General features: G+C 44.9%; 1 protein-coding gene across 3 annotated transcripts; it reads left to right on the forward strand.

Moving 5' to 3' along the window:
• The first annotated feature begins 18 nt into the window (after positions 1-18).
• On the forward strand, positions 19-23,630 carry WDR45B (WD repeat domain 45B). 3 transcript variants are annotated; one of them, XM_090059166.1, is made up of 10 exons: positions 19-311; positions 5,257-5,331; positions 8,802-8,903; positions 10,692-10,779; positions 11,338-11,432; positions 12,619-12,809; positions 18,274-18,359; positions 20,480-20,581; positions 21,248-21,369; positions 22,043-23,630. In XM_090059166.1, the coding sequence occupies exons 1-10, from the start codon at positions 245-247 to the stop codon at positions 22,147-22,149; spliced, it is 1,035 nt and encodes a 344-aa protein (XP_089915292.1). In that variant the 5' UTR covers positions 19-244; the 3' UTR covers positions 22,150-23,630. The 3 variants fall into 3 exon arrangements, with proteins under 3 accessions (XP_089915292.1, XP_089915293.1, XP_089915294.1); XM_090059167.1 differs by lacking the exon at positions 19-311 and adding an exon at positions 391-677; XM_090059168.1 differs by lacking the exon at positions 19-311 and adding an exon at positions 709-949.
• Positions 23,631-24,021: the final 391 nt, after the last annotated feature.

Below are 24,021 nucleotides of genomic sequence, written 5' to 3' on the forward strand. Positions count from 1 at the left end.
GCCGAGGGCTCGATGGCTCGGCGCTCGGCTCCGCGGCCTGGCGGTGCGGGTGGTGCTCGATGGCTCGACGCTCGGCCCCGCGGCCTGGCGGGCGGTGCTCGGCCCGGCGGAGCCGGAAGCCGCGGCGGAGCTGCCTCACCCGCTGGCGCCGCCGTGCGCGTCGGTTCCGGGCTCTGGTGGGGCCGAGTCCCGCGGGCGCCGCGATGGTTTAAAAGGCCCGGGCGGCCCCGACCCGGCAGGAGTCATGAACTTGTTGCCGGCCAATCCGCATGGCAACGGGCTGCTCTACGCTGGTTTCAACCAGGACCACGGTGAGGCCCGGGCCAGGCCGGGGGGCGGGGCCGCGAGTCTCCCAGGGCCGGGGTTGCCCCGGGGGCTCCGCCCCTGTTCTCTGCCCCGGCCTGGTGGGTCCGCGCGGGTGCGGGGTCCTCCTGCCGCCCGCGCGGGGGCGGGGGCGCGGTCCTGCAGCGCGGGGGCCGCCGCCCGCCCGGCCCGGGGCTTTGCCGCGTCCGTTGCTTGAGGCCGTCGGGGCCGGGGGCGGTCTCGGGCGGGAGCCCCTTGTACACTTATTTGTCTTCCACTTCTGCCCTTGCGAGGCTTGGCAGGGGAAGGAGCTTGTCAGCGTGTCGCTTGCCTGGCCCGAGCACGTCGTCTCCGGGCTGGTGGTCTCCCTTCGGGTCTGTCTGGTTTTGGTTTTAATTCCGTGGCTTAAAACAAGCAGTGCCCGGGTCTGCCTGGTCAGCGGGTTGTAGACTGGCTGGGGGAGGAACTAACGGGAGCTTTACAGCTGTGAGGCTTGGATCCTCCTTCCAGAGGGATCTGGCTCTTTCTGAGAAGCATCTGCCTGACCCTGCTGTCTGGATAGAAAAATGATAGCGGTTTCCCCTCCCTGTTGGATGGGGAAAGTCATAGTTGTCTGCATCTTCCTTTTGGATCTTTTTGTCAACAAGTAAGAATGAGTTTATCAAAGTGCAACCATTTATGTGACTTTTAAACGCATACGGTCTCTGAAAGCAATGGGCCAGCCCTTGAAAAAACAAACCTTTGGTGGTTGTGGTTCAGCTGCTACATGGGCTGACAAAGTCTAGGTTTGAAGTTTTCTGCATTGCCTGGTGTGGATTTGTTTTGTGTTCAGTTTCTTCCTGTACTCATTTCTACCAGTGGCAAGCGAGTGTGGCCAGCTGAAGTGTGGGATGAAATTTAATTCTAGGTTCTTGGTCACTTCTGACTAGCTCTAACTAGTCCTTTCTGTGTTGGTGACTTACCAAGTAAGATTGCCTGCGTTGTGCTAGGCCTCCATTCAACTGCCAGCTCCACGGGACTGAAATTCTGCCTATCGGCAGGTCGTCATGGGGGTCAGGCCATGGCTAAAAATATGTCACCTTGCTGTTGCCAAGGCTGCCTTAAGTCTACAGTTAATACATGTTTTAAACATTTAATGTATTTTTGGGTATACCATCACTGAGTGTTAAACAGTTTCTGACCTGAGGAACTAACCTGAACTGGATTAAGGGCCTATTTTAAATTATCTGTTTCTTAACTAGCTTGCTGATTTCCACCCCCTGCACCCCAATTGCATGGGCAAAGGAAGTGGGGGAGACTTTCTTTGCTATAATTCTTCAAGTTAAAAGCAGAGGTGGTGAACATCTTAAAACTGTAGTTCTGAAATAAATAGCTTAGACTGACTGACACTTCAGTCTCACCACTAGGCTAATCTTGTTGACTTTCTTTTTCCTTGACTTTCCTAAGAATGGCAGCTAAGAGGAAGACCTCATTTCTTCCACTTTACTGCTATTCAGAAATAGATGTATGAGTCACTGGTGTGTTGAAACTTAGTAGTGTGGGTGTGTGTGTATAACTGTACGGTTTAACCTCATTTCTCATCAACTCAAATTGTTAATCCTATGTTGGCAGGAAAATAGGGGGAATATTTTTAACGGGTCTCTTCCTGGTGTTAACTTGTATGATTGACAAGATGCAAAAGCTATTATCTTCAGTAATAAACATGTTTCCCCTTTTTTTAGGCAGTGTAACCTGTTTATGTAAGTTACAGCAGCATAAAGGTCTTTCAGTTAAGGCCTCCAAAACAAATCTTTTGATTTAAACACTTTATTCAAGGCACTGTGGTAATGCCTAGAATGTTTAAAGACTTGAAATTGCTGCAAAAATGAATGAGTAAAACCTCACAATACCCTTGCACCTATGGCAGTATTAAGGCCACTCACTGATGGTAAGCCTTTTTATTCTGCTAGGTCAAGGGTAGGCAACATTTTTTGGCCGTAGTGCCGAAAAAAAACTCAGTGCCTACCTTGGAAGGTGCTGGAGTGCCAACATGCCAGAGCCCGGAGCAGCTGTTTGCAGCCTCCAGGCTGCAGCAGGCCCACAGAGTCCGCTCTGCTTGCAGCAGGGCTTGCAGCTTCCCAGCCGCCTGCTGGAAGCAGCCTGGGCTCCTGGGCTGCTTAGAGCCCAGGCTGGTGGTGGTGTGCCGAGTAAAATGGCCTTGTGTGCCATGCTTGGCATGCGTGCCTTGGGTTGCTGATCCCGGTGCTAGATACAATACCAATAGTAAAGTTGGCAATAGAATTTGCAGTCCTATGTTCTGACTCTTAAATTTTTAAGTTTTGTTTTTGGTGTTGTTTTAGTTAACCCAATGGGAACACTCTTAGATTTCAAAAGACAAACGTGAATGATTAGCTCATGTTTTTGGCTAGATGCATTCTGCTGTGACATTTATAGCAACCATCTTCTGTATTTCCCACTCCTCCTAATGTTGAAGAACTTTTCTTTTTGCCAGCATATGGACTCTTCTTGGATTTTAGTCTTTTCTAGAATAGGCAGCATAGCTCTTTTCAAGCCTGAACTTTTTTAAACTTTGGTGTCACCAACTCAGTATACAGATATGGGGTGCACCGATTGTTGTTTTCTTATGGCAGATTTATTAACCAGCCATATTGGCTGATACTGATCTCATTGCCAATATGCAGCCTGGCAACTTGGAGAGCAGTGTCCAGCTGGTAAGTCTGGAGAAGGGAAGGAGCTGAGGCCAGGGCAGGTGTAAAGAAATATATTCTATATTCTTGTCTATTGCAGGAATAACACAGCCCTTTTTTTTGATCCACATTCCCAACAAGCTTGGTGTATTCTTTCATGCTTACCACAGTAGCCTTCCTCCACCCCCTAGTTCCCCCCCCCCCAATAAAACATGCACCTTGTTTTGGGGAAGCCAGAGTGTATTTAAAAAAACAAAACAAAACACTTTCTTTCAGATTTATGGCTGCATGAAGCAGGGGCAGAGCATAACTTTCAGCTTGCTCACCCTCCCTTTCCTGCTCAGTTGAAAGCTACAGTTGTAACCTTTTTCATAGCTGAATTGTCAGCAACTTTTTGTTGCATAGCCAAAAACTGAAACTGTCTGCTGCTGAAGACTGAACTCCATAGAGGTTCTAGAAAACAGCTAACAATTTGTGGGTCTCTGAAATGGGAGAAGAGACCCAGGAGTAGGTAACATCAAGCTATCACTTCAGGAATTTTGCTGTTTTAGTGGCACATCAAGACATTAAGAGAGGGTTGTTAACATGTGTGACAAGGCATTGGCAGGAGTAGGGTGTAGTATCAAGGCTCCCCTCCCCCGCAGTTATTAATTACCACTGGAGGCAAAGGGTGTGGCCATATACATATGGAGCTGTTTCAGAAAGATAGGGTGTCTCTTGCCTTGAACTATTTACATCCCTACAGTTACGTACATACAAGTAGGGAGCAAAACCAGCTTCAATTTTAAATGATGCTTCATCTACAGAAATGTGGGGCAGAAAACTTTCTAGTACTTAATTTTTCATTGGAATATTTTTTCCATTTCTAAAAATTCATTGTTTCATAAAATTCACTGGTAACAATGAGTAGATGCCAATACACTATTAAGCAAGCTTAGAAGTTTCAAAGTTGTAACTAATGTTTTTCAGGTGACTTATCCCTAGGAAGTGCGTGTGAGAGAGTGCATACATGTTTTATTGATTTGCAGACAGGACCGTAAATACACTTGCATAATAATTCAAACCAAAAATCAAGTTTATGAATTCACCTAATTGGCTGTGCAGGTCAAATCAAAACCAAAGAACACACCACCAAGCTTGTTTCTATTTCTCAAAATCTTTTGCTTTTGGGGAATCAGTCGGAAGTGCAATTGGTGAAGAAGATGCAGTGTGATAGGTTGCCCTTGCCCAACTCATTGGTAAAACCAAGCTTTAAGGAAAGGGATTGTGGCTCAAATAGTTCTGAATCTGATTTGCCTCAATCTGATTCTGAAATGGAACTGGTAAGTAGTGCAAGTGATTCTGCAGATAGTGACAGTGGAACTGGAGGTGCCGCAGTGACCTTGGTGGAAGAGAATTAAATTCTGTTGAAGTAGATGAGTGGACACCCACAGCATAACGTGCACAGTTCGTTGGGTGTGCTAAAATTAGTGTTAACAGTTTTCAATGACTTCATGTTTGTTTAAAGTTAAGGAAAAAAATGTAAGGGAAGTACATACTGTTGTTTATAATCTTCACATTTTTACAAGTATTCCAATAAAAATAATTTCTTTCCACATAAAGCTTTGAATGTGTTTGAATATAACATTTAAAATGCATTAAGTGTGCTATTTAATTTTTTTCCTAATCAAATATTTCAGTTCAAATACTTGTGGCTATGGGGACATAATATTAACATGGGGGTACTTTTTTAGGCTTGTTTACTAAATACAAGTAAAAAAAAAAAAACATTAAATCAGATCACGCTCTGTTTAGGGCATTGGAAAGTTTTCCAGAAAACCCGCATCTGTGTTCATCTAGTGTTAAAGTTAGGGCCATTTGGTACATTTGTGTTGCCCAGGGGGTGTGTAGACAGCCTGGAATGTAATGGCTGCTGTGCATTCCTGATCACCTCCCCTTTTAAAATGTCCCCTCACCTTTGACATGGCTGCAAGTATGTGCGTATCCATATTCTAAGAGTTGGTGAAGATGTACCAAAATTGCAACCCCATTCTGTAATACTGCCTCAGGATACAGTTTGAATGAGTAAATATTTTCCACTTCCTCCTTTACCACTTGTTTTAAACAAACCTGAAAAGTCTTCTTTCCAGGTACCTTCTCTGTTTTCAGTCAACAGGTATGAGCTCAACATTGGTCTAGATTGGAAACTTCTATAACTTTGGAGTTATTGGAACCCTAGTTTATATGAATAACATAATTAATTGATACTTTTTATTTTATGCTGTAGGATGCTTTGCATGTGGAATGGAAAATGGATTCAGAGTTTATAATGCAGATCCACTCAAAGAAAAGGAGAAACAAGGTGAGATGCTTTGTCACGACCTGAGCTGGTGCTGTCAAAAGCTCAGCCTACATTTCTCTGACGGATTGCCTGTTTCCTGCTGGGAGACCATATTCATTGACTTCCCTCCTATCCACAGGCTCACATTTGACTTTCAAAGGCATCTTTGCCATTTTTTAGACCCACTTTTTAATGTGTGAAGTCACTGGCTATATCGCAGTTTAACGCTGTAAAAAAGTGCCGCTCAGAATGCATGGATAGTTGTGACTTGTGTTCATGTGTTACTGTGAGGGTTTATTTGTTAGTATGCTGCTTTATAGAAAGTGATGCTTAAAATATGGAGAAAGAAAATAGCACGACTTAATTCTAAAGTTGACTGTAAGAAAGGTCAGAAGTGTAACAGCACTCCTAGGTTTCTAAGCCTGCCTTTTGTGGCAGATAGAACATTACAGCAGTCAAGAAATGAGAATACAGGAAGAAATGTATCACTTAAAACCATGGCTTTTGGCATTATCGTTGGGTTCATAGTTTTGAATGTAAGGGATCAAATGTGATGCGTTTCTATGGGGCGGTAGATGAGGGGGATTTCTCGTAACAGGAAGTCTTCCTATTAAGAGGCTTGCCTAGAGTTTGTATTCTTTTTCTCTCCTCTACCCCTTTTTAAGTCAGAGGAAACATAGCCCGGTGGGACTCTAAATTCTTTTGCCTAGTAGTAGTCACTCAAAGGACTAGAATCCAGATGTGAAATCCTGGCTCTTGAAATGAAGCAGAATTCCTTGTTTGAAATGAGTTCAAATTCTTTCTCTGCCCCCACCCTCCTTCCCACCCAAAAGCTTCCTCACTGTGTTGTAGGGTTGGGGGTGGGGCAGAGTGGTTGGGTTGGGTTTTGGACCCTTCATGCTCAGAAAGGCTTGATCTGCTGTCCTGGCTTTCTAGATCCAGCATATGCTTTATTCTAGTATCTCAGCTCTGTGGTGATGGAGGCTGAAAGTGCGTGGTTTTTTGGTTTGTTTGGTTTTTTTGCTTTTTGTCCCTTGCCCCCACTTTGTTTAGTTTGTGGCCTGACTCCCTTTTTAAGTATTAGCTAAGCTTGAGACTTTGAAACCCCCCACCCCGCAACAAAAAACAAAAGAGAACTTCATCTCAACTCAGCCTAGTATAACCATGAGCACATTGGAATACTAATATGGAAATAGCTACAGTGGTAATGAATGAATATTCAGGGAATATTCTGTGGATGAGAAACTAATTGCACAGAAATGCTTATAATAAAGCATCTGTATAGAGATATGAAACTTATAATGACAAACCTTCCTGCTGGGCTCTTGTAAGGAGACTTCTTCCCCCCCCCCCCCCTTAATATTATTGATCATAAATAAATAGCCTTGGGGTATAGAAGCCCCCTACTTGGACTTTCTGCTGTCTTTCTTTTTTCTTTCTCTGTATGTCCTGGCTTCTCTTAACCTATATGCAGTTGGCTAAACATTTTTAACATCGTTTCTCTTAACTGCTAGTGTTTGTCTGTCTCTAATCCTGTCCCTGCTGAAAAATATTCCCTAGTTCCTTCTTCAATCACTCATCCCCATCATCCGTAGGCTTTTTCTTCTGCCCTCGCCCCCTTCCCACTCCCTAGCTTCCTTTTGGGATTCCAGCTGTCTGTCATGAAAGTTGGTGAACTTTCTGTTCTGTGTTTTTAATTATTTTTATCTCCCCCCACCCTTTTTTTTGGAACTTGAATGAGTTGTCCAAAGGAGAAGACTCTCCTGAAACCAGTTGCTATAAAGGATTTGGTGATGGCCTGTTACTTTCACTTGTTACTTTAGTTCTTCTTCCATATCTCTCTCCCAGTGCTGTTCAAATAGCACACAATTCCACACTGTCATGTTAACCCCCCCAAATTGTAATTCTCACCTCCTTTGCATTTGATAACATCTTCTACTTTCCAGTACTTAAGGGGGATAATCCACTTGCTCTGACAGAGTTTAGACGGAAGATGGAAGCAATCTGTACTGAGGAACTGTCCACTGACTGATGCTGTCTTTGGACAGGTACCCTAATAGAGAGTAACATAGTATGCAGGTAAAAGGGCCTTCTGGGACTTGCTGTAGGGAATCCCAATAGCATAGTCCTTCTGGTTTGGATTTGGCTCTGGAGACTGAAGCATTCATTGCTTTCAAGTTCAGTTTGTTTCATTGCCAGGGATTGAAGTGAGCGCCACACAGATGTTTTAAATGCACCTGTAAGTGGCAATTCAGGTCTTCAGAACAAGATCAGAATGCTGAAGCTCCAGTACTGCACATGCTGCTAGTCCAGAATCAGACCCACACCAAGGGTATTAACCCCTTATGTCCTTGCTTGAGGAGTGTATACGTTAAAAGACTGTACTCTAAAAAATCTCTGGTCCAGAGATTACTTGACTTTAGGTGCCTGTAGCCCTATTTAGAGCTTTGTACACAATGATGGGTCAGAGCTGAGGTTTACTATGCTGAAAACTGCATGTTCAGAAGCAGGGGGGCTAGATGTTTTACAGAGGCTCCCCTACACTAGAACCTACTTATTAGTGACCAGAAAGCCCTTTGGCACAGAAGACTTGAGGCCCCCCCCCAACACCTCTCTTGACATTGCAGTCCAAAAACCAATCCATCTTGTAACTGAGGGATAAAGGGGAGAACACTAGGTCTTGAGAACCAGGAAGTGAAATGGGCAAGATGCAGAAGGAGAACTGTACTAGGTTAACATCGTTCAGGCTATACAGTGAAAAGCAATAATAAATAGGTCTTCCTTTCTTCCTCTTAGAATATATTCTTCTGCTAAACTTGATATTCTTTCCTTTCCTCCTGTTTTGCACCTTTTTTGTCTTTGCTGGTTTGTCCCGGGGTCAGCACCCCTGCCAATATCCTCCTAATCCTTAAATTTGTATGGCTCCCTAGAGTACATAGTAGCTCGCAGGTCTACACTTTGTTCCTATTGTAACCTTTGCCTCCTTTAGTTGCGTTCCTTGTCCTATTGCCACCTTTACTAGCAGTGTCATATGCCATGTTTGATTAGAAGCTCTCTAAGACAGAGATATGGTTCCTGCTCTTATTTCAGACAGCATCCAAAACACTGTGCTGTAAGAATAAATCTAATGTGAACTCTTCATCTTAAACTCAGAAATCAAACTTCTCCAGTATGCAGATACCTAACAAACCTATCTCTAAACATAACTATCAGCTCTGAGTAATTCTGCCTGTCCTAGCTGGAAAACAGGAGATCTCATGCAGTGTTTCTCTAGGGCCTATGTCCATCAGTTGTCTTTATCTTACACTAAAGCATTTTCTTGTCACAATGCATTAATGCAAAGAAATCCTAATACAAACACGAGCACAACTATTTTTGACTGCTGTATTATGTCCTAAAAGTGTTGCTTTTATGGAATTGAAACACCCTTTTTTCCCCTCTGTTCAGACTCATTATGCCATATGTTTATAAATATCCTCTTTGTCTTCCAGAATTCCTTGAAGGAGGTGTTGGGCATGTTGAAATGTTGTTTCGGTGCAACTATTTAGCATTAGTGGGTGGAGGAAAAAAACCGAAATACCCACCTAACAAAGGTATGGTACTGAGCACTTAGACTTTATAAAGGGATGCCTGATCCCTGGGGTCTAACCACAAGCAGCTTGGACACTTTATTTATTTATTTATTTATTTATTTTACTTTTTTTTTAACGGTGTTCTGAAGTGTGGTGTGCACCTGATCCAAAACATTACAGTATCTAGGTTTATTTCTGCCACTTAAAGTGAATGCCTATAACTTGAAAGCAGTGAGGACCCATGTAGTTCTGATTAAATGTACACCATGTTTAGCCACTTCTACTCAATAATTACTCAAGAGTAAAGGAAGATACTGACTGCTTTACACAAGGTGCTGAGGCTCACTGCCTCTGTCTTAATGCTTTTTTCTCTTTAAGTGTTAGCTTTTTTTGTATTGCATTCTGTATCTATACCACCCTATCTTTGGCTTGCTGGCTAAGCAGTGTGGTCCATTGCAGTCTGTAGATGAGATCTCCAAAGCAAACATGATGTAGCAATGGTATGCTTGGGTACAAAGTTGTTCACTACTGTGACAAGTTCAGTGGTGATACCTCGCTGCTTGGAATTATAGGGATAAAAGTAACCATCCAGTGCTAAAGGTCCAGGTTCATTACAAAACTAGGACTGATATTCAGTAAGTATTTCAAACTGGAAAACACTTTTACTAGTTTGGGAAAGTGACAGGAAGAAATCTTGAGCACCAAATTCTGTAGAAATATAAAATCAGTTTGTCTTGTTGGGAAATTTGTGAGAGAACTTGAACTACAGAGGAGATTCAGACTGTATCTCAGGGTGATGAAGCAACCAAAAGTTTATTTTTATTCTATTTCCCCCGCTCCCCCAATTCAGGCTGTGATGCAGGAGTTATCTTGTAGGTGGTGGAAGGTCAGGGCTAACAGGGCTTTGCTGTCCCCATTCCCCACCAGGCAGGGCAGTGAGTAGGGCTGCAAGGCAGCCTGGCCATGGGTTCTGGGCAGCTGCAGGGGGGGTGGGGGAGTCGCCCATGGTGAGGGAAGGAGTGGGGCAGAGGCAGGGGCTGGGGTGAATCAGGTCCTGGCCAGGCTGGGTGATGGGACAATCGGAGCCTGGGTGGTTCATCCAGGGATGCAGAGGGGCTCCTGCCACTGCACCTCAGCAGAGCCCAGGAGGGATATGCCATCACCCAATCTGTGCACTGGGCTCTGCATGCCACTGCAGCTGCCCGAGGAACAGCGTGACACCACATACCTGTCACCGCTGGTCTACGCCATGCCCCCTGCCTGCCCGGTGGCGGGAAGCACATGGCATCATGTGGCTTACGAAGCGCAGAGCCCAGTATACAGAGGCAGCCATCTCCACCCCATGCACAGACTGGGGGAGCACATGCCTCCTGGGCCTCTGCCAGGGTGTGCAGTGGCAGGAGCCCCCCCAACCCTGTACCCCTAGACAAGCCACCCAGGCTCCAATTGTTGCACCACCTGGCCTAGCCTGTGCCCTGCTCCTTCCCTCACTGCTGAGGTCTCGATCTGTCCTTCACTTCCCCCACAGACTTACCTGCTGGGGGGGGCACATATGCTCAGTCCTCACCCCACCCCACTTTTTTCTCCTTCACCTATGGGTTATTTCAAGATGCCTGGATTTCTGCATGCTGCCCACCGCGCCCCCCACCCCCCGCATCTCTTATGTGCAGCCCCAAAAAATCCAATTCATCCAATACCCAAGTTTTATTGTGAAATTATTCATTACTGATTACATTGGTTTCTGAGCATAAAATACCGTGTTTTACCAAAAATCACGGGTGTGCCAATGGGATTTTTCTGCCGTTTTAGTGATGATCTGGGATGATCTGAAAAAGAAGACTGTCATTGAAATAGAATTTTCTACAGAAGTCAAAGCGGTTAAATTGCGAAGAGATAGGTAGGTGTGATATGAAAACTCATACCAAATGCATGACTGACTTGCAGTGCATATAGTTGTTTGTAAAAATTCTCCGCTGTTCTTGGAAAGAAACTCTTAAAGTCCTATGTTGGCAATTAAACTGATCTAAACTTGGGCTTTGAACAAGCATGAAGGACAGTGCATCACATCTAAAGTATGCTGGACTTTGAGACCCTAAGGGGGAGGTGTTCTCATGTGGCAGTTTCTGATGTTTTCTACTTTTGCTCTGTACAGGAGAGTGTTAAAGGAGTTCCTGCTGCCTCCTATATGGGAAGAACGTGTTCCAGCATCTAAACAGCTGGAACCAATTTGCTTTGTTAGATGTCACAGCTGTGGGTTAAAGCAGTCTTGCAGGACTCTTGGTTATTGCTGCTTAGGAGGGTGGGAGTTTATAGAGCAAAACAAAATTTGCCTTTTTATAGGCAGAAACAGCTGTAGAAATGAACTAATGATATTCGTACTTGAAACATGTCCCCATTTCTCTGTTGTCCTGGTCTTGATTGAGAAGACATTAGCATTTTTGTTTTTCTGTTGCAGGATTGTGGTAGTCTTGGACTCTATGATAAAGGTTTTCACATTCACACACAATCCCCACCAGTTGCACGTCTTTGAAACTTGCTACAACCCTAAAGGTTAGTTGTGTACTTGACTACTTTCTTGCCCCCATCCTATTACTTTGGCCTTATAAATCTTGTCTCCCACTTGATGCTACTTACTTAACTCATAAGTTGAGTTCTGTGTGCTTTTAATGCTAAATGCAAGCCACGGATTGTTCTAAAGCATTATGGTATAAGACAGCTTTTCATTGACTCTGCTTTGCCATAAGCTTAACTTCTCAAAACAAGATGGGAGTAGCACTTTTTTTTTAATGCAAAACTAGTGAAGTTACAAATATGTGCTCTGTAAACTTTGTCATTCTGGGTTAGAATCAAACAAGCCAGGATGCAAATTAAGTTACCAGTTATTAATAGTATTCCAGTCTTTTTAGTCTCTTAATAAGACTGGTATTGTCTGTAGCTTGCTCGCTCTCGCTCCGTTTTGAAGAAGTAATTACTCTTTAAATTGCTGCTGAGCTTTCTAGATGAAATGCATCCTATCCCTTGTGTATGAATATTAAATGGGTATTGGCTCAGGGAGGATAGGAGAGAAATCTTTTAACTAGTGTGCTAGTAGTACATTTGCCATATAGTTGGTGTTAACTGCAGCAGGTTGGTCACCAGATCTAGTGACTTACGTTCAGAAGAGGTGTGATGGTCCCATTTCAGTAAATAGTTTGGAGCTTGAGGGAGCCAAAAAATTGAATGTTAACTTGCAACATCTTAAGCTTCAGCTTTTGGCCATCAGTCTTATTACGTGGCTGAACTTCAGTCCTGCACTTCTGTAAATCCCCTCCCAAATTCATTGTTTTTCTAAAAATATTTCTGCTATGCTCTCAGCAAAGCAAAAGCTTCCCAGACTCTTTTGTATAATTCTTATTCAGACTTAAAAAAAAAAGCACCCCTCCCCCCAACTTTACAACTTTTTTGAAAATGTCCAAATTATTGGACAAATGTGAACTAGCTTGTTTGTACTTTTGGAATAAGCTGCTGTCTCAGAGACCAAGTTGATGTCTTAACTCACTACATCCATTTAAAAAGAAAAATCCAAGCATCAAACCCCTACACCTGTGCATTACACTTCTGGCTGGATAATTACTTTGGGATGGCAGCAACCATCAAATGCTCTTGGATAAGTCTTAAGAAATCCAGTCCTTTATATTTATTCAAGCTCGTTCATGTTTAGGGCTTTGAAAATAAATTGCCCTCTCTCTTTTTCCAGGCCTTTGTGTCCTTTGTCCAAATAGTAATAATTCCCTCCTTGCATTCCCTGGAACACATACTGGGCATGTGCAGATAGTGGATCTGGCTAACACAGAAAAGCCTCCTGTAGACATACCAGCTCATGAAGGAGTTTTGAGCTGTATAGCTTTAAACCTTCAGGGAACAAGAATCGCAACAGCATCAGAAAAAGTAAGGAAATCCTTTAAATGTGCTATTATATGTGGTTATTGTTAGAATGTAGTGTAGAATCCAGCACCCACATGGGTGCTGTCACTAATGGCTGGAAGACTAAAGCTGTGATGAACCTAGGTTTTGAGGTGGGCGCAATTTCTGCATAATCTTAGCTACAGGCTCAGCATGATGGGGTAATTAACAGGAGTCTGGCACTGGCATAATTCAATACTTTACTTCATTTGCCACTAACACAACTGACTTGCTCAAATCCCTGGTATTTGGCTGTCTAGAATGCTTGCTACATAGCTTAACTCTTTTCTTCTAACGATATTATTTGGGATCCTCAAGGGCTTTGGTTTGTTTGTTTGTTTGTTTGTTTGTAACTGAGACACAAAGATTGAGGCTTTTAAACTCATCTACTTCACATGTCCCATTCTTCTGTCGCTTCTCCCCACTCCTGGTCTGGATATCTGTGACTGCATGTGTGTGTGTTTATGGTGGGGGGGCCTCAAGCTAAACTTTGTTGCTAGATGGGAATATGTTCTTACAGGTGAGTCAGCAGCTGTACTGGCTAATTCTTTCTGACTTCTTCAGCTCTTCTCTTTCTTTTTTTTTAAGCTCCAGACGCAGGAACCAAATTCACTTCTGTTTTGTTGACATTTTAAGGGGGGTGGTGTGTGTGTGTGGCGGGGGAGTGGGGACCTCTGCAGAATTAACACCACTCCCCCCCCCCACTCTTGCACTGTAGTGTAAAGAAAATGTTTTTGTAATGCAGATCTATTTCTGAAGCCCTTAATGCAGGAGAACAGGACTAGAGGATTAAAAGTCTGGTTTGTGGTGTGGCTCTTCTACAATGATGCTCTCACAATCAGAATAATATTGCTGGATAGTAGTTAGTTAACAATGCTACTTTTCAGTTAACATCTAGACCGCGGGTTGGCAGTGTTTTGGACAGAGTGCTAAAAACACACACAACCCGTCTTGTAAGATGTTGGCATGCCATGGGCAGACAGCAGGGGAGTTGCAAAGGGTCCGATCCTTGTTGTGGCAGTGCAGCACCGGCCCCTCCCCCAAGCAGGGGTGGAGCACAGGCCAGGGGTCACCTACCTCTGTTCTACACCAAAAGCAGGGGATTTTTAGTGTTTCAGTTTATTTTGTGTGTTTAGTGGCATGGTTTTCATGTAATAAATAGGACATATATGTGAAACTTGAAAATCCCACCTTCTGAAGTCAATCCATTACTTAAATAGGGGGAAATAGATATTGACTCTGCCCATGAAGTCCTCCCTGGATGTAAGATTACGTAACTAATTTTTTCTTAAGCTCCTTGGCCCCATATTTAGGGTCCTTCAGGTGGAATTTTTTTCATCACAGATGACAGTGGGACTTGTACTCAAGGGTACAAACCTTGGGGAGCCTAGGCTTCTATATTTCATAAACTGTGTCCTTCCCTTGGTCAGCTCCACTGTCTGTTGCCATTTGTGGGCTGTGGTATTCTTAAGCTTCTGCTATTTTTTTTGAAAAGCAGTGTGGAAAGAATGCAAAGTAGAGTGCTTGGCAAGAGGCCCATCTATTGTCACAAATGTGTGGAGAAAGCAGGTTGGCAAAGAGCAGCCTGCTGAGGAGTTCTACTTTAGAAAGGTGGGAGGTGAAGCCAGATTTCTTCTGTGTTCTCTGCTACCCTCCTTTCCCTCCTTCGTAGAAGTAAATTTAGGCAGGCTGGTTGTACTCCATCCGCTGTTTCTTCTGGAGATATTGGATGTTCATTTAATGTGGATATACAGCTGGTATGCAGGCCTTTCATTCTTAATCTTGGCATATCCTAAAAATTTAACAAGACCCATTCCCTAAAGGACAGGAGAATTTCCCTTTCTCTTTTTTTATAGTTGTTGGTGGGCGAGATGAGTTTTTGTGTGTTTTTTTTTTTTTTTTTTTTTTGTAATGGAGACTGGACTGGACTTGTCTTCACCATGTCTGATATGTAACACTTTAAATGGCGATGTAAAAGAGCTGTGACTGGTCCAGAAATTGAGGGGGCAAGAATTTCTTAGGGTGACTCTTACTGAACCAACATAGTTGACCCACTTGAAGATCTCACCCTAAAACTCTTTGCTTCTCACCCTTAATAAATAGCATATGCTTCTTTGATGTAAGACCACACATAGGAGACTGGTTGTCCTAAGCTAATGTGGTGGGCAAACATCTGAAGCTACAGTGCATGTGGATGGTGTGTGGTAACGTATGCACTCCTGCACTTCTATCTCATCGCTTACAACAGTAGCTGGAGACTTGTAAATTGTCATTGACCCCATGTTTTATCTAGAGGTGCAGTGATATATTGGTGCTGATCCAATATTGAACCAATGTAAAGGAAATTTGGCTTTTTTTTTTTGCCTGATGTGGCCAATAAATGCTCTGTGCATGCATGCAGCCTCAGTGCAGCACACAGGCAGTGAGGAGCACAGCCCAGCAGCTTCATAGTTTCATAGTAGCTAGAGTCGGAAGGGACCTAGGTAGATCATCTAGTCCGACCCCCTGCCTTAGCAGGAAAGAGCACCGGGGTCAGATGACCCCGGCAAGGTGCTCATCTAACTTCCTTTTAAAAATCCCCAGGCTAGGAGCCTGCACCACTTCCCCTGGAAGCTGGTTCCAGGCCCTAGCCGCCCTGACTGTGAAGTAGCGCCTCCTAATATCTAATCTAAACTTACCCTCCGCCAGTTTGTGACCGTTATTCCTGGTCACTCCTGGCAGCGCACGGGGGAACAGGGACTCCCCCAATACCTGCTGATCCCCCCTGACCAGTTTGTAGCAGGCCACAAGGTCCCCCCTTAACCTTCTCTTGTGGAGGCTAAACAGGTTCAGGTCCCGTAGCCTATCCTCATAAGGCCTGCCCTGCTGACCCCTGATCATACGAGTGGCCCTCCTCTGAACTCTTTCCATATTGTCCACGTCCCTCTTGAAGTGTGGCGCCCAGAACTGGACGCAGTACTCCAGCTGCGGCCTGACCAGTGCCGCATAGAGGGGGAGGATCACCTCCCTGGACCTGCTCGAGATGCATCTGTGGATGCATGACAGGGTACGATTGGCCTTCTTGACTGCCTCCCCACACTGCCGGCCCATGTTCATCGTGGAGTCAATGACGACTCCAAGATCCTTTTCCGTCTCCGTGCTGGCAAGAGGGGAGTTCCCCAACCTGTAAGTGTGGTGCCGGTTCTTCCTCCCCATGTGCAACACCTTGCACTTATCAGTGTTAAACCCCATCCTATTCTCATCCGCCCACCGTTGCAACCTGTCAAGGTCAGCTTGTAGCCTATTGCACCCTTCTAGTGCACCCACATCCCCCCACATCTTAGTGTCATCAGCAAACTTGAACAGGGTGCTTTCTACCCCCTCATCCAAGTCACTGATGAAGATGTTGAACAGTGCGGGCCCGAGGACCGAGCCCTGCGGAACCCCACTGCCCACATCCTTCCAGGTCGAGAAGAACCCATCCACTACCACCCTCTGGGTGCGGCCCTCCAACCAGTTGGCGACCCATTTGACCGTGTGGGCATCGACACCACAGTCTCCCAGCTTTTTGATGAGGACAGGGTGAGAGACAGTGTCGAAAGCCTTCCGGAAGTCCAGAAAGACTACATCCACAGCAACCCCTGCGTCTAATGATTTGGTGACCTGATCGTAAAAGGCCACCAGGTTGGTCTGACAAGACCTGCCACTGATGAACCCATGTTGGTTGCCCCTGAGCATGCATTCCCCCGCAAGGCCCTCCTGGATGTGTGCCAGGATAATTTTTTCAAAGAGCTTACCCGGGATTGAGGTCAGACTAACTGGCCTGTAATTTCCCGGGTCCTCTTTTTTTCCCTTTTTGAAGATAGGGACCACATTGGCCCTCTTCCGGTCCTCCGGCACCTCGCCAGAGCACCACGAGTGCTCATAGAGCCGTGCCAGGGGTCCCGCAATGACCTCAGCCAGTTCCTGTAGAACCCTAGGGTGAAGATCGTCCGGACCAGCGGACTTGAACACGTCCAGCCTCTCCAGAAGTACCCTAACTAACTCCTCGCTAACCCTTGGCCCAGGCGTGTCTCTCTCGGGGCCCGAGGGGGGCCCAGCAGGGAGGTGGCTGAACTGGTCCCTACTTAGGAAGACAGAGGCAAAGAAATCGTTAAATATGTTAGCTTGGAGAGCTGCATCCAGCTGGTAAATTGGTTGTGGCGGAAGGTGGGGGGGGGGGGGAAGGGGCATGGGGTTGGCAGATCAAGGCCCCCATGGTGAGGGAGTAGGACTGGGGTGGGGCATGGGATAGAGCCACAGCTTGTTCAGGGGAGGAAGGGTGGCTCCTGATGCTGTATGCACCCCAAGAGGGCATATGGGGGGGTGCCCCCAGAGGGGGTTTTGGGGAAGCTCCCTCCCAGCGCTGCTGCTGCCTGTTCCGAGTACAGCCCAGCCCACAGTGGTAGCCCACCCTCACCCCATGCAGCTCTAGGGGCATGTGTGTTGTTGTTTGTTTCTCCCCCCCCCCCCAGTGTGTGCCACAGTTCTGTCTGGCACCTGGCCTCACCCCAGCCCTACTCTGTCCCTCACCATGGGGGCCTCTGTTGCCTTTCCCCTTCCTCTTTCACCATAGTAGATTTACTATCTAGACACTGTTCTTCAAGTTGCCGTGCCAACTTATGCCTCCCTAAAAATTGGCTATCTGTATCGTCCCGAAACATTTCTATTGGTGCACCCCATATTTTATCCTGACTTCACCAAGTGAAATGGGTACTTCAGGTACCAAGTGCTGTTTATTGCACTTTAAAGTTAATTTGGAGACCAAATCAAATCTCGCTATGAACACAGTATTTTGAGATGGAGCAGTTTGAGAGCCTTAGTAAGCAAGTCAGATGGCTTGGGTTACTGCAGAGTACTAATGCTGTGTATGCAGCTACAACAGCCTGATGGTAGCTGGTGTGAGGATCATTGGCTTGTTTTAAGGATTTCTTCTGGCAGTGACACAAAGTTGTAACTTATCTTGCTTTATGCTGGCTGTCCTTGCTCAAACTGAGGAACTTGCAGAATAGTCAGCAATGATGGGGAATGCTGAGCATGAGGAAACAGGATTGGAATAATGTTTGCAGAGCTTATGGAGGGGGAGGGAGGCAAAATCAACTCCAGTGGGTTGAGCAAGCTCTTGCAACCTGTTTTAGTCTTGACGCTAATTCTAATCTAAACCAAAACACTAAAGGGTTTGCAGCGTCAGAAAAATATCCAACTTCTCTTTCAGATCTCTTAACTCTAGACTTTAATAAAAGTTACCTAGTTTATCTTAATGCAAACAATTATTGATTGACTGGCACAAGTGGGTGTTTGGGTTAAATATTTGTACTTAAAATTATTTTTAATATTGGTGTTCAGGAGGCTGGATGGTATTCCAAATGCAGGAAGGGTCAAAGGCTCCTTCCATGTTGGCTAATAAACCATTTCATTACTTTTTTTCAAGGGGACCCTTATAAGAATATTTGATACTTCATCAGGGCATTTAATCCAGGAACTACGAAGAGGATCACAAGCAGCCAATATTTACTGGTAAGTCTAACTTCCCTTCTCCATTCTTTGAATCTGACAGAGCATGTATTAGGGCTTTGCAAAGCTTTGGTCCCTGATTCAATTCCGTGGCCGAATCTCCAAATTCAAATTAAATTGGGAGACCCTTTAATCTCTCCGAATCGAATTGGAACCCTCCAAATCAATTCCGGCATAGACACAGCTTTAAATGTTTTTTTTCTACATACAACAGGGTAGCAGGCAGGTCATGAATGCTGAGATGCTGGGGTGGGTGGAGTGTCGCACGGGGCGGGCGGGGGGGACCAGCATGCTTGGCAGCAGAGCCAGAAGTACTTCTGGTCCACTTTTGGGTCTGCTGAGGAGCGTGCCGGGGGGAAGGGGGGCCCGGCTCAGTGACTGGTGCCTCCTGGGTCTGGGGGTGGGGCGGGGCACCGGGAGGTCCCCCTGCAGCTGATCTAGCCAGGGGGGCGCAGTCCGAGCATGCTCCCTGGTGGACCTGGAAGTGGATCAGAAGTACTTCCAGTCTACTTCCAGGTTCACCACCAAGCATGCAAGGGAGCCCCCCTGCACTCCTGTGATCTTCCATCCACCCCCCCATCGGAGCATTCACAAGCTGTGCCTGGTACCTCAAAGTATATAGAAAACATGTTTTAAAGCTGTGTCTATAGCTGAATTGCTGATTCTCCAAATCTGCATCATATCTTCAGACTTGGATGTGGCCGAATCAAATTGGGGACAGTGATCCAAATCAAACCACTGTCCCTGATTTGGACCAAATCCAAACTGGACACAGCCCATTTCACACACCCCTAGTGTGTATGCATACATTTTCTGAGAGCTGTTCTGTTGGGCAGAACGGAACCAGATGAGGCTCAACATAGAGACATGCGAAGTGCTGCATCTGGGAAGGAAGAATCCCCAGCACACCTACAGACTAGGCATCGCTAACCTGACCGGCACTACAGATGAAAGGGATCCGGGGGTAACAATAAACCCTGGCATGTATATAAGCCGGCAATGCGACGCAATAGCTGCTACGGCCAATAAAACTCTGGCATGCATCAATCGATGCATGTCCATTAAATCCAGAGACGTGATTCTCCCACTTTACTTAACATTGGTGCGGCGCAGCTGGAGTATTATGTCCAGTTCTGGGCACTGCACTTCAACAAGGATATGCTAAAGTTTGGAGGGTCTAGAGAAGGCCCACCCGCATGATCAGGGACTTGCATGGCAAGCCATGAGGAAAGGCTGAGGGATCTCGGACTCTTCAACCTAAAGAAAAGAAGGCTAAGAGGGGACCTGATTGTGGCTTACTGCTATATTGGAGGCGTACGTCGGGGACTAGGCGAACAACCGTTCACCAGGGCACCCTTGCGGAAAACTAGAAATACAAACTCCTGGAAGATAGTTTCAGGCTGAACATTAGAAAAAACCTTTTTTTACTGCTAGGGTGTCCAAACTATGGAACAAGCTCCCGCCAGAGGTGCTGCAATCATCTACCCTAGAGGTCTTCAACAGAAGACTGGACAGTCACCTGGCTGGGGTAGTCTGACCCCAGATGTCTTTCCTGCTCATGCAGGGGGCAGGACCGGATGATCCTTCAGGGTCCCTTCCAGCCCTATGTATGATTCTGTGGTTCTATCTGAGATTCCCTGTATGGTCCTTTGTTGAAGATATGGCTGGGATTTGGTTGTCTAAACTACTCCCCAGCCTTTTTAAAAGCACAGCTAAAGGAATGAAGTGGGACTTCACTTGCAATTGCAGGTGAAACATGTAAAAGTGCTCTTGACCTTATGTTAGAAATGCTGTTGTTCAAGAAAGTCCTCTTTGTAGTCGGTTACAGTGTTGACTTTGGTCAGAGCTGAATAAACTAGTTCTTCAGTTCAGGGGCATTCTAGCAGCAGTCAGTTTTGATGGATTTGTTCTATGTATTCTGTACCTCAGTGCTGGAGTTCACCATCTGTCTAAAATGGGGAGCAGGAGGTAGGTGGGAAGACTGGCAATTGCTTTTCCTTGATGCACTCACCTTTATACTTAAAAGAAGAACCGCAGTATAGGCAAACTGTTGCCAAATGCTTCTTAAATCAAGTCATACATCACAACTGCAGTTTTTTTGGCTTGTTTCTTTTCCACTATAGTATTAACTTCAACCAGGATGCTTCCCTAATCTGTGTATCGAGTGACCATGGCACAGTGCATATTTTTGCTGCAGAAGACCCCAAAAGAAACAAGCAGTCAAGGTACAAGTTTGCTCATTTTGTAGTGTGCTGTGGGGGGTGGGACAGGGAACAGGTTCAGTTTTAATTGGTACCAAAACTAACGCTCTCTAATGAATTCAGCACTTCATCAGACCAGTATCTGTCAAGAGCTTGGAAAAGTTGAAAACTGGCACATTGCATGAATATGAAATAGGAAGCAGCTTAAAGCTGTAAGAGATGCTATTACTGTAGTAGGTAAATATCTTCCACATAGCATTGCTGGCTGTGGTAAGGTCCCTGTTGGACCTTCTCCCTCTTTTTAAAGGTGGATCTTGGGCAGAAGGGTTGAAGGCTTCTAATGCATCAAATCTTTGGTTGTGGTGCACAGGTGGCCCTGCTAGTGTTGTATGTATGTCTCTTTCTCTTTTCAGTACTGCACCTATTTAGGCAACAACCTGTATAGCTTTGTTTCTGAGAACTGATCATCTGACTGAACTGAGAGGTGGCAAATTTTGTTTCCAGTCCTTGAAGTGAGGTTACCAGGCCCAAAGCATGTCTGACTAGCACTAGCAGACTACTACATCCCTATGACATGATCAAACATGTCTGCAGTTTTGAATGAGCTGTGGTCTCTGCCCTGACAATTGGAGCTGACATCAAAATGAGTGGGTATACTGATTTAATTTTTTTTCTTTTCTTTTCTTTTAGTTTGGCTTCAGCCAGTTTCCTCCCCAAATACTTCAGTTCTAAATGGAGTTTTTCCAAGTTTCAGGTTCCCTCGGGCTCTCCATGCATTTGTGCCTTTGGAACAGAGCCAAATGCTGTCATAGGTAAGTCCTTTTTTGGGTGGGCATCCAGCTTGGGGATGTCTGGCTTGCTATTTGAAGTTTTAAAGTCCAACCTTTGAGCTTTGCCCCCCACTTCCAGCTGTAGAGGTAGGGCAGGGTGGCATGTTAACCTAACTGGTTCAGAGAGCTTTTATAAGTGACAATCTGCTTTCTCAAAGCATCATGCTAAGTTCTTGCCTACAAAAGTTCTTCCCTTCCTGAACCAGCTAAGGCAGGGTAGCACCTTTAGACTGCCTTCAGACTAACATGGCTAACCACCTTTCTACTCGTATCTAGCTCTAAAGGGATAAGGATGTCCAGACAAGAAACTGGAGCCTTGATCTGGCCTGAAACTGGAGAGGTCACTGTTGAAGGCTGCAAGGAGTGAGAACAGTCTCTACTAGGCAGGAAAAGTGAGCAAGAAAAGCTTTGAGACAGTCCAGGTAATTGGACTGATAATAGTATCAGTGGTACCTAGAAGACACTGGGCGGAAAGTGGTGACCTGTCTCAGTTTTGGATCAAGCCAGCATATTTTGGAAAAAGTAACTTGCTCCATGCTGCCTGGTTAACCAGTGCTCTTGGCTGGAGAAATGTGTTTCCTGAAAAAGGTACATTGAAGTAAGTGCATAGTACTTTTAAGCCATAGGATTTAAAGGATTTTTTTTCCTTCCCCAGCAATTTGTGCAGACGGTAGCTACTACAAGTTCTTATTCAACCAAAAAGGGGAATGCTCAAGGGACGTCTACGCTCAGTTTCTAGAAATGACTGATGACAAGCTCTGACTGAACTGAAGGAAGTGCCTGGGTCAGAGAGTGCTGCCTTGGCTATCCTGCATCTATGGAAGGACAGTATATGAATGTCCAGTAATGATCAAGATGTGTAGCAGATCTCTACTGAGAAGCCTGATCCACCATGATCAGAAAACACTGATATAGAGGACTAAGTAATGTTAAGACTCAATTTTCTTCCAATTTTCAGTACTGAATTTTTTTTTTTGGTTTTTTGTTACTGTCAACTCCAACTCTCAAGAAGTGGCTTTCAACAGCTCGTGCCTATTGGGTTTCTTTAGTTAAACTGTGAAATTACGTTAGAGTTAGGATGGGTGCCTGCCACATCACAATAGCAGAGGGAGGTTGTACAAACTTCAGGACTGACTTGGATAAAATATATGAAAATTGAAGAACTGAGGCATCACATCACTTCCACTGAGGCTCTGGGGGATGGGAAATAATTCCTAAATACTAGGCAACTATAGCGGCAACTTGCCATAGAACAGAACTAATCTTTCCCCTGTCAAACTTTGTGATGGGTGATGTGGGTGGGGTGGGGGAATGATGCATATGGGTATGGTTTTAAACTGCATCTGATCTGGAGTATGGTTTAATGGTGGTGGTCTTATGTACACACACTGCTAGTCGTGTACACATTGATATTGATTAAGTTGAATAAATTGTCAGCACTAATAAGTCAGAGGTGCCAAACTGCATGTTAGACACAGGCACATCTAGGTGCTGCTGACCTAACTAACCACTACTCGGTATATGAAGCAAACTGCATAGGAGACTGTGGCAAACGAAGCTGACGTGTTCTGAACTGGGGAGATTCCGTCTATAATGAAACACAACCATTCCAGGCAGAACTCAAGTATTGCTGTGACAGTTGCTTCTAAAATATCAGTTGTCTCTGTCCTTCAACGGGAAGACTTGACAGGCCACTGAATTCCAACACAGTCTGAATTAAGTGACATGACCTACACTTACGATAATGGTTCTAAACCTGCAAACATTGTAAGTGCTGCATTCTAAATGGTATTGGCCTTGGTGCAGATAAAACAACCCAAACTGCTGTCATGTGACTTTGAAACATGATTTTTCCTCCTGGCTATGAGAGGCAAATGTTCCCTTTTTTTTTCCTTTTGAAATAAGGCACAAAAATATTGGTAACTGAAACACAAGCGCTCAATTACTAGCACTAAATACATGAGAAATTTTAATAAGCTCCCTCTTTTTTTGAGATTTAATTTCACAGATGCTTCAAATTTTGAAGTCCTAGTTCACTCTTAAGATTTATTTAGCTACAAGTTATCTAAATTTGGCAAGTTTCTTTAGTGTCATGTAATAAAAATACTAAGGATTAACTTTTATGCAGATTTTGATGTCAAGTTTGCATGTTGCTTTTACGTGTATTTAATCATGGAAACTACTTGTTTTGCACACTTATTTGTAATGTTTTCTTTTAAATAAAAGTGACTAATTTTGCTGTATCTGTTTTAAGGTTAGGAGTAAATTTTTTGAGCTCATGGCCAAAGATCCAGTTTCCATAAGCTCTGTTTAGACATTAGGAATAAACCTGCCTCTGAATAGCTATATTGTGGTGGTTATTGGAAAAAGGAATGTGCAAGGCACTAGAGAACAGGAAAGCTACATGTTCCTGCAAGCTGATATTGGTGACCAGGGTGGACGACTGGAGACCCTCTGGGTTAAAATCCGTGGGGAACACAGCACAGGGGACACAACGGTAGGAGTCTACTACAGACCTCCCACCCAAAGTCAAGAGCTTGACCGGGAACTGGTTGAGGCCACATGCTCCAGGACCATGGTTGTCATGGGTGACTTCAATTACCCAGACATCTCGTGGGAAGATCACTCGGCAAA

This window comes from Crocodylus siamensis, chromosome 8 (genome assembly GCF_052110815.1).
Source record: "Crocodylus siamensis isolate JL-2025a chromosome 8, ASM5211081v1, whole genome shotgun sequence".
Classification (NCBI taxonomy): domain Eukaryota; kingdom Metazoa; phylum Chordata; order Crocodylia; family Crocodylidae; genus Crocodylus; species Crocodylus siamensis.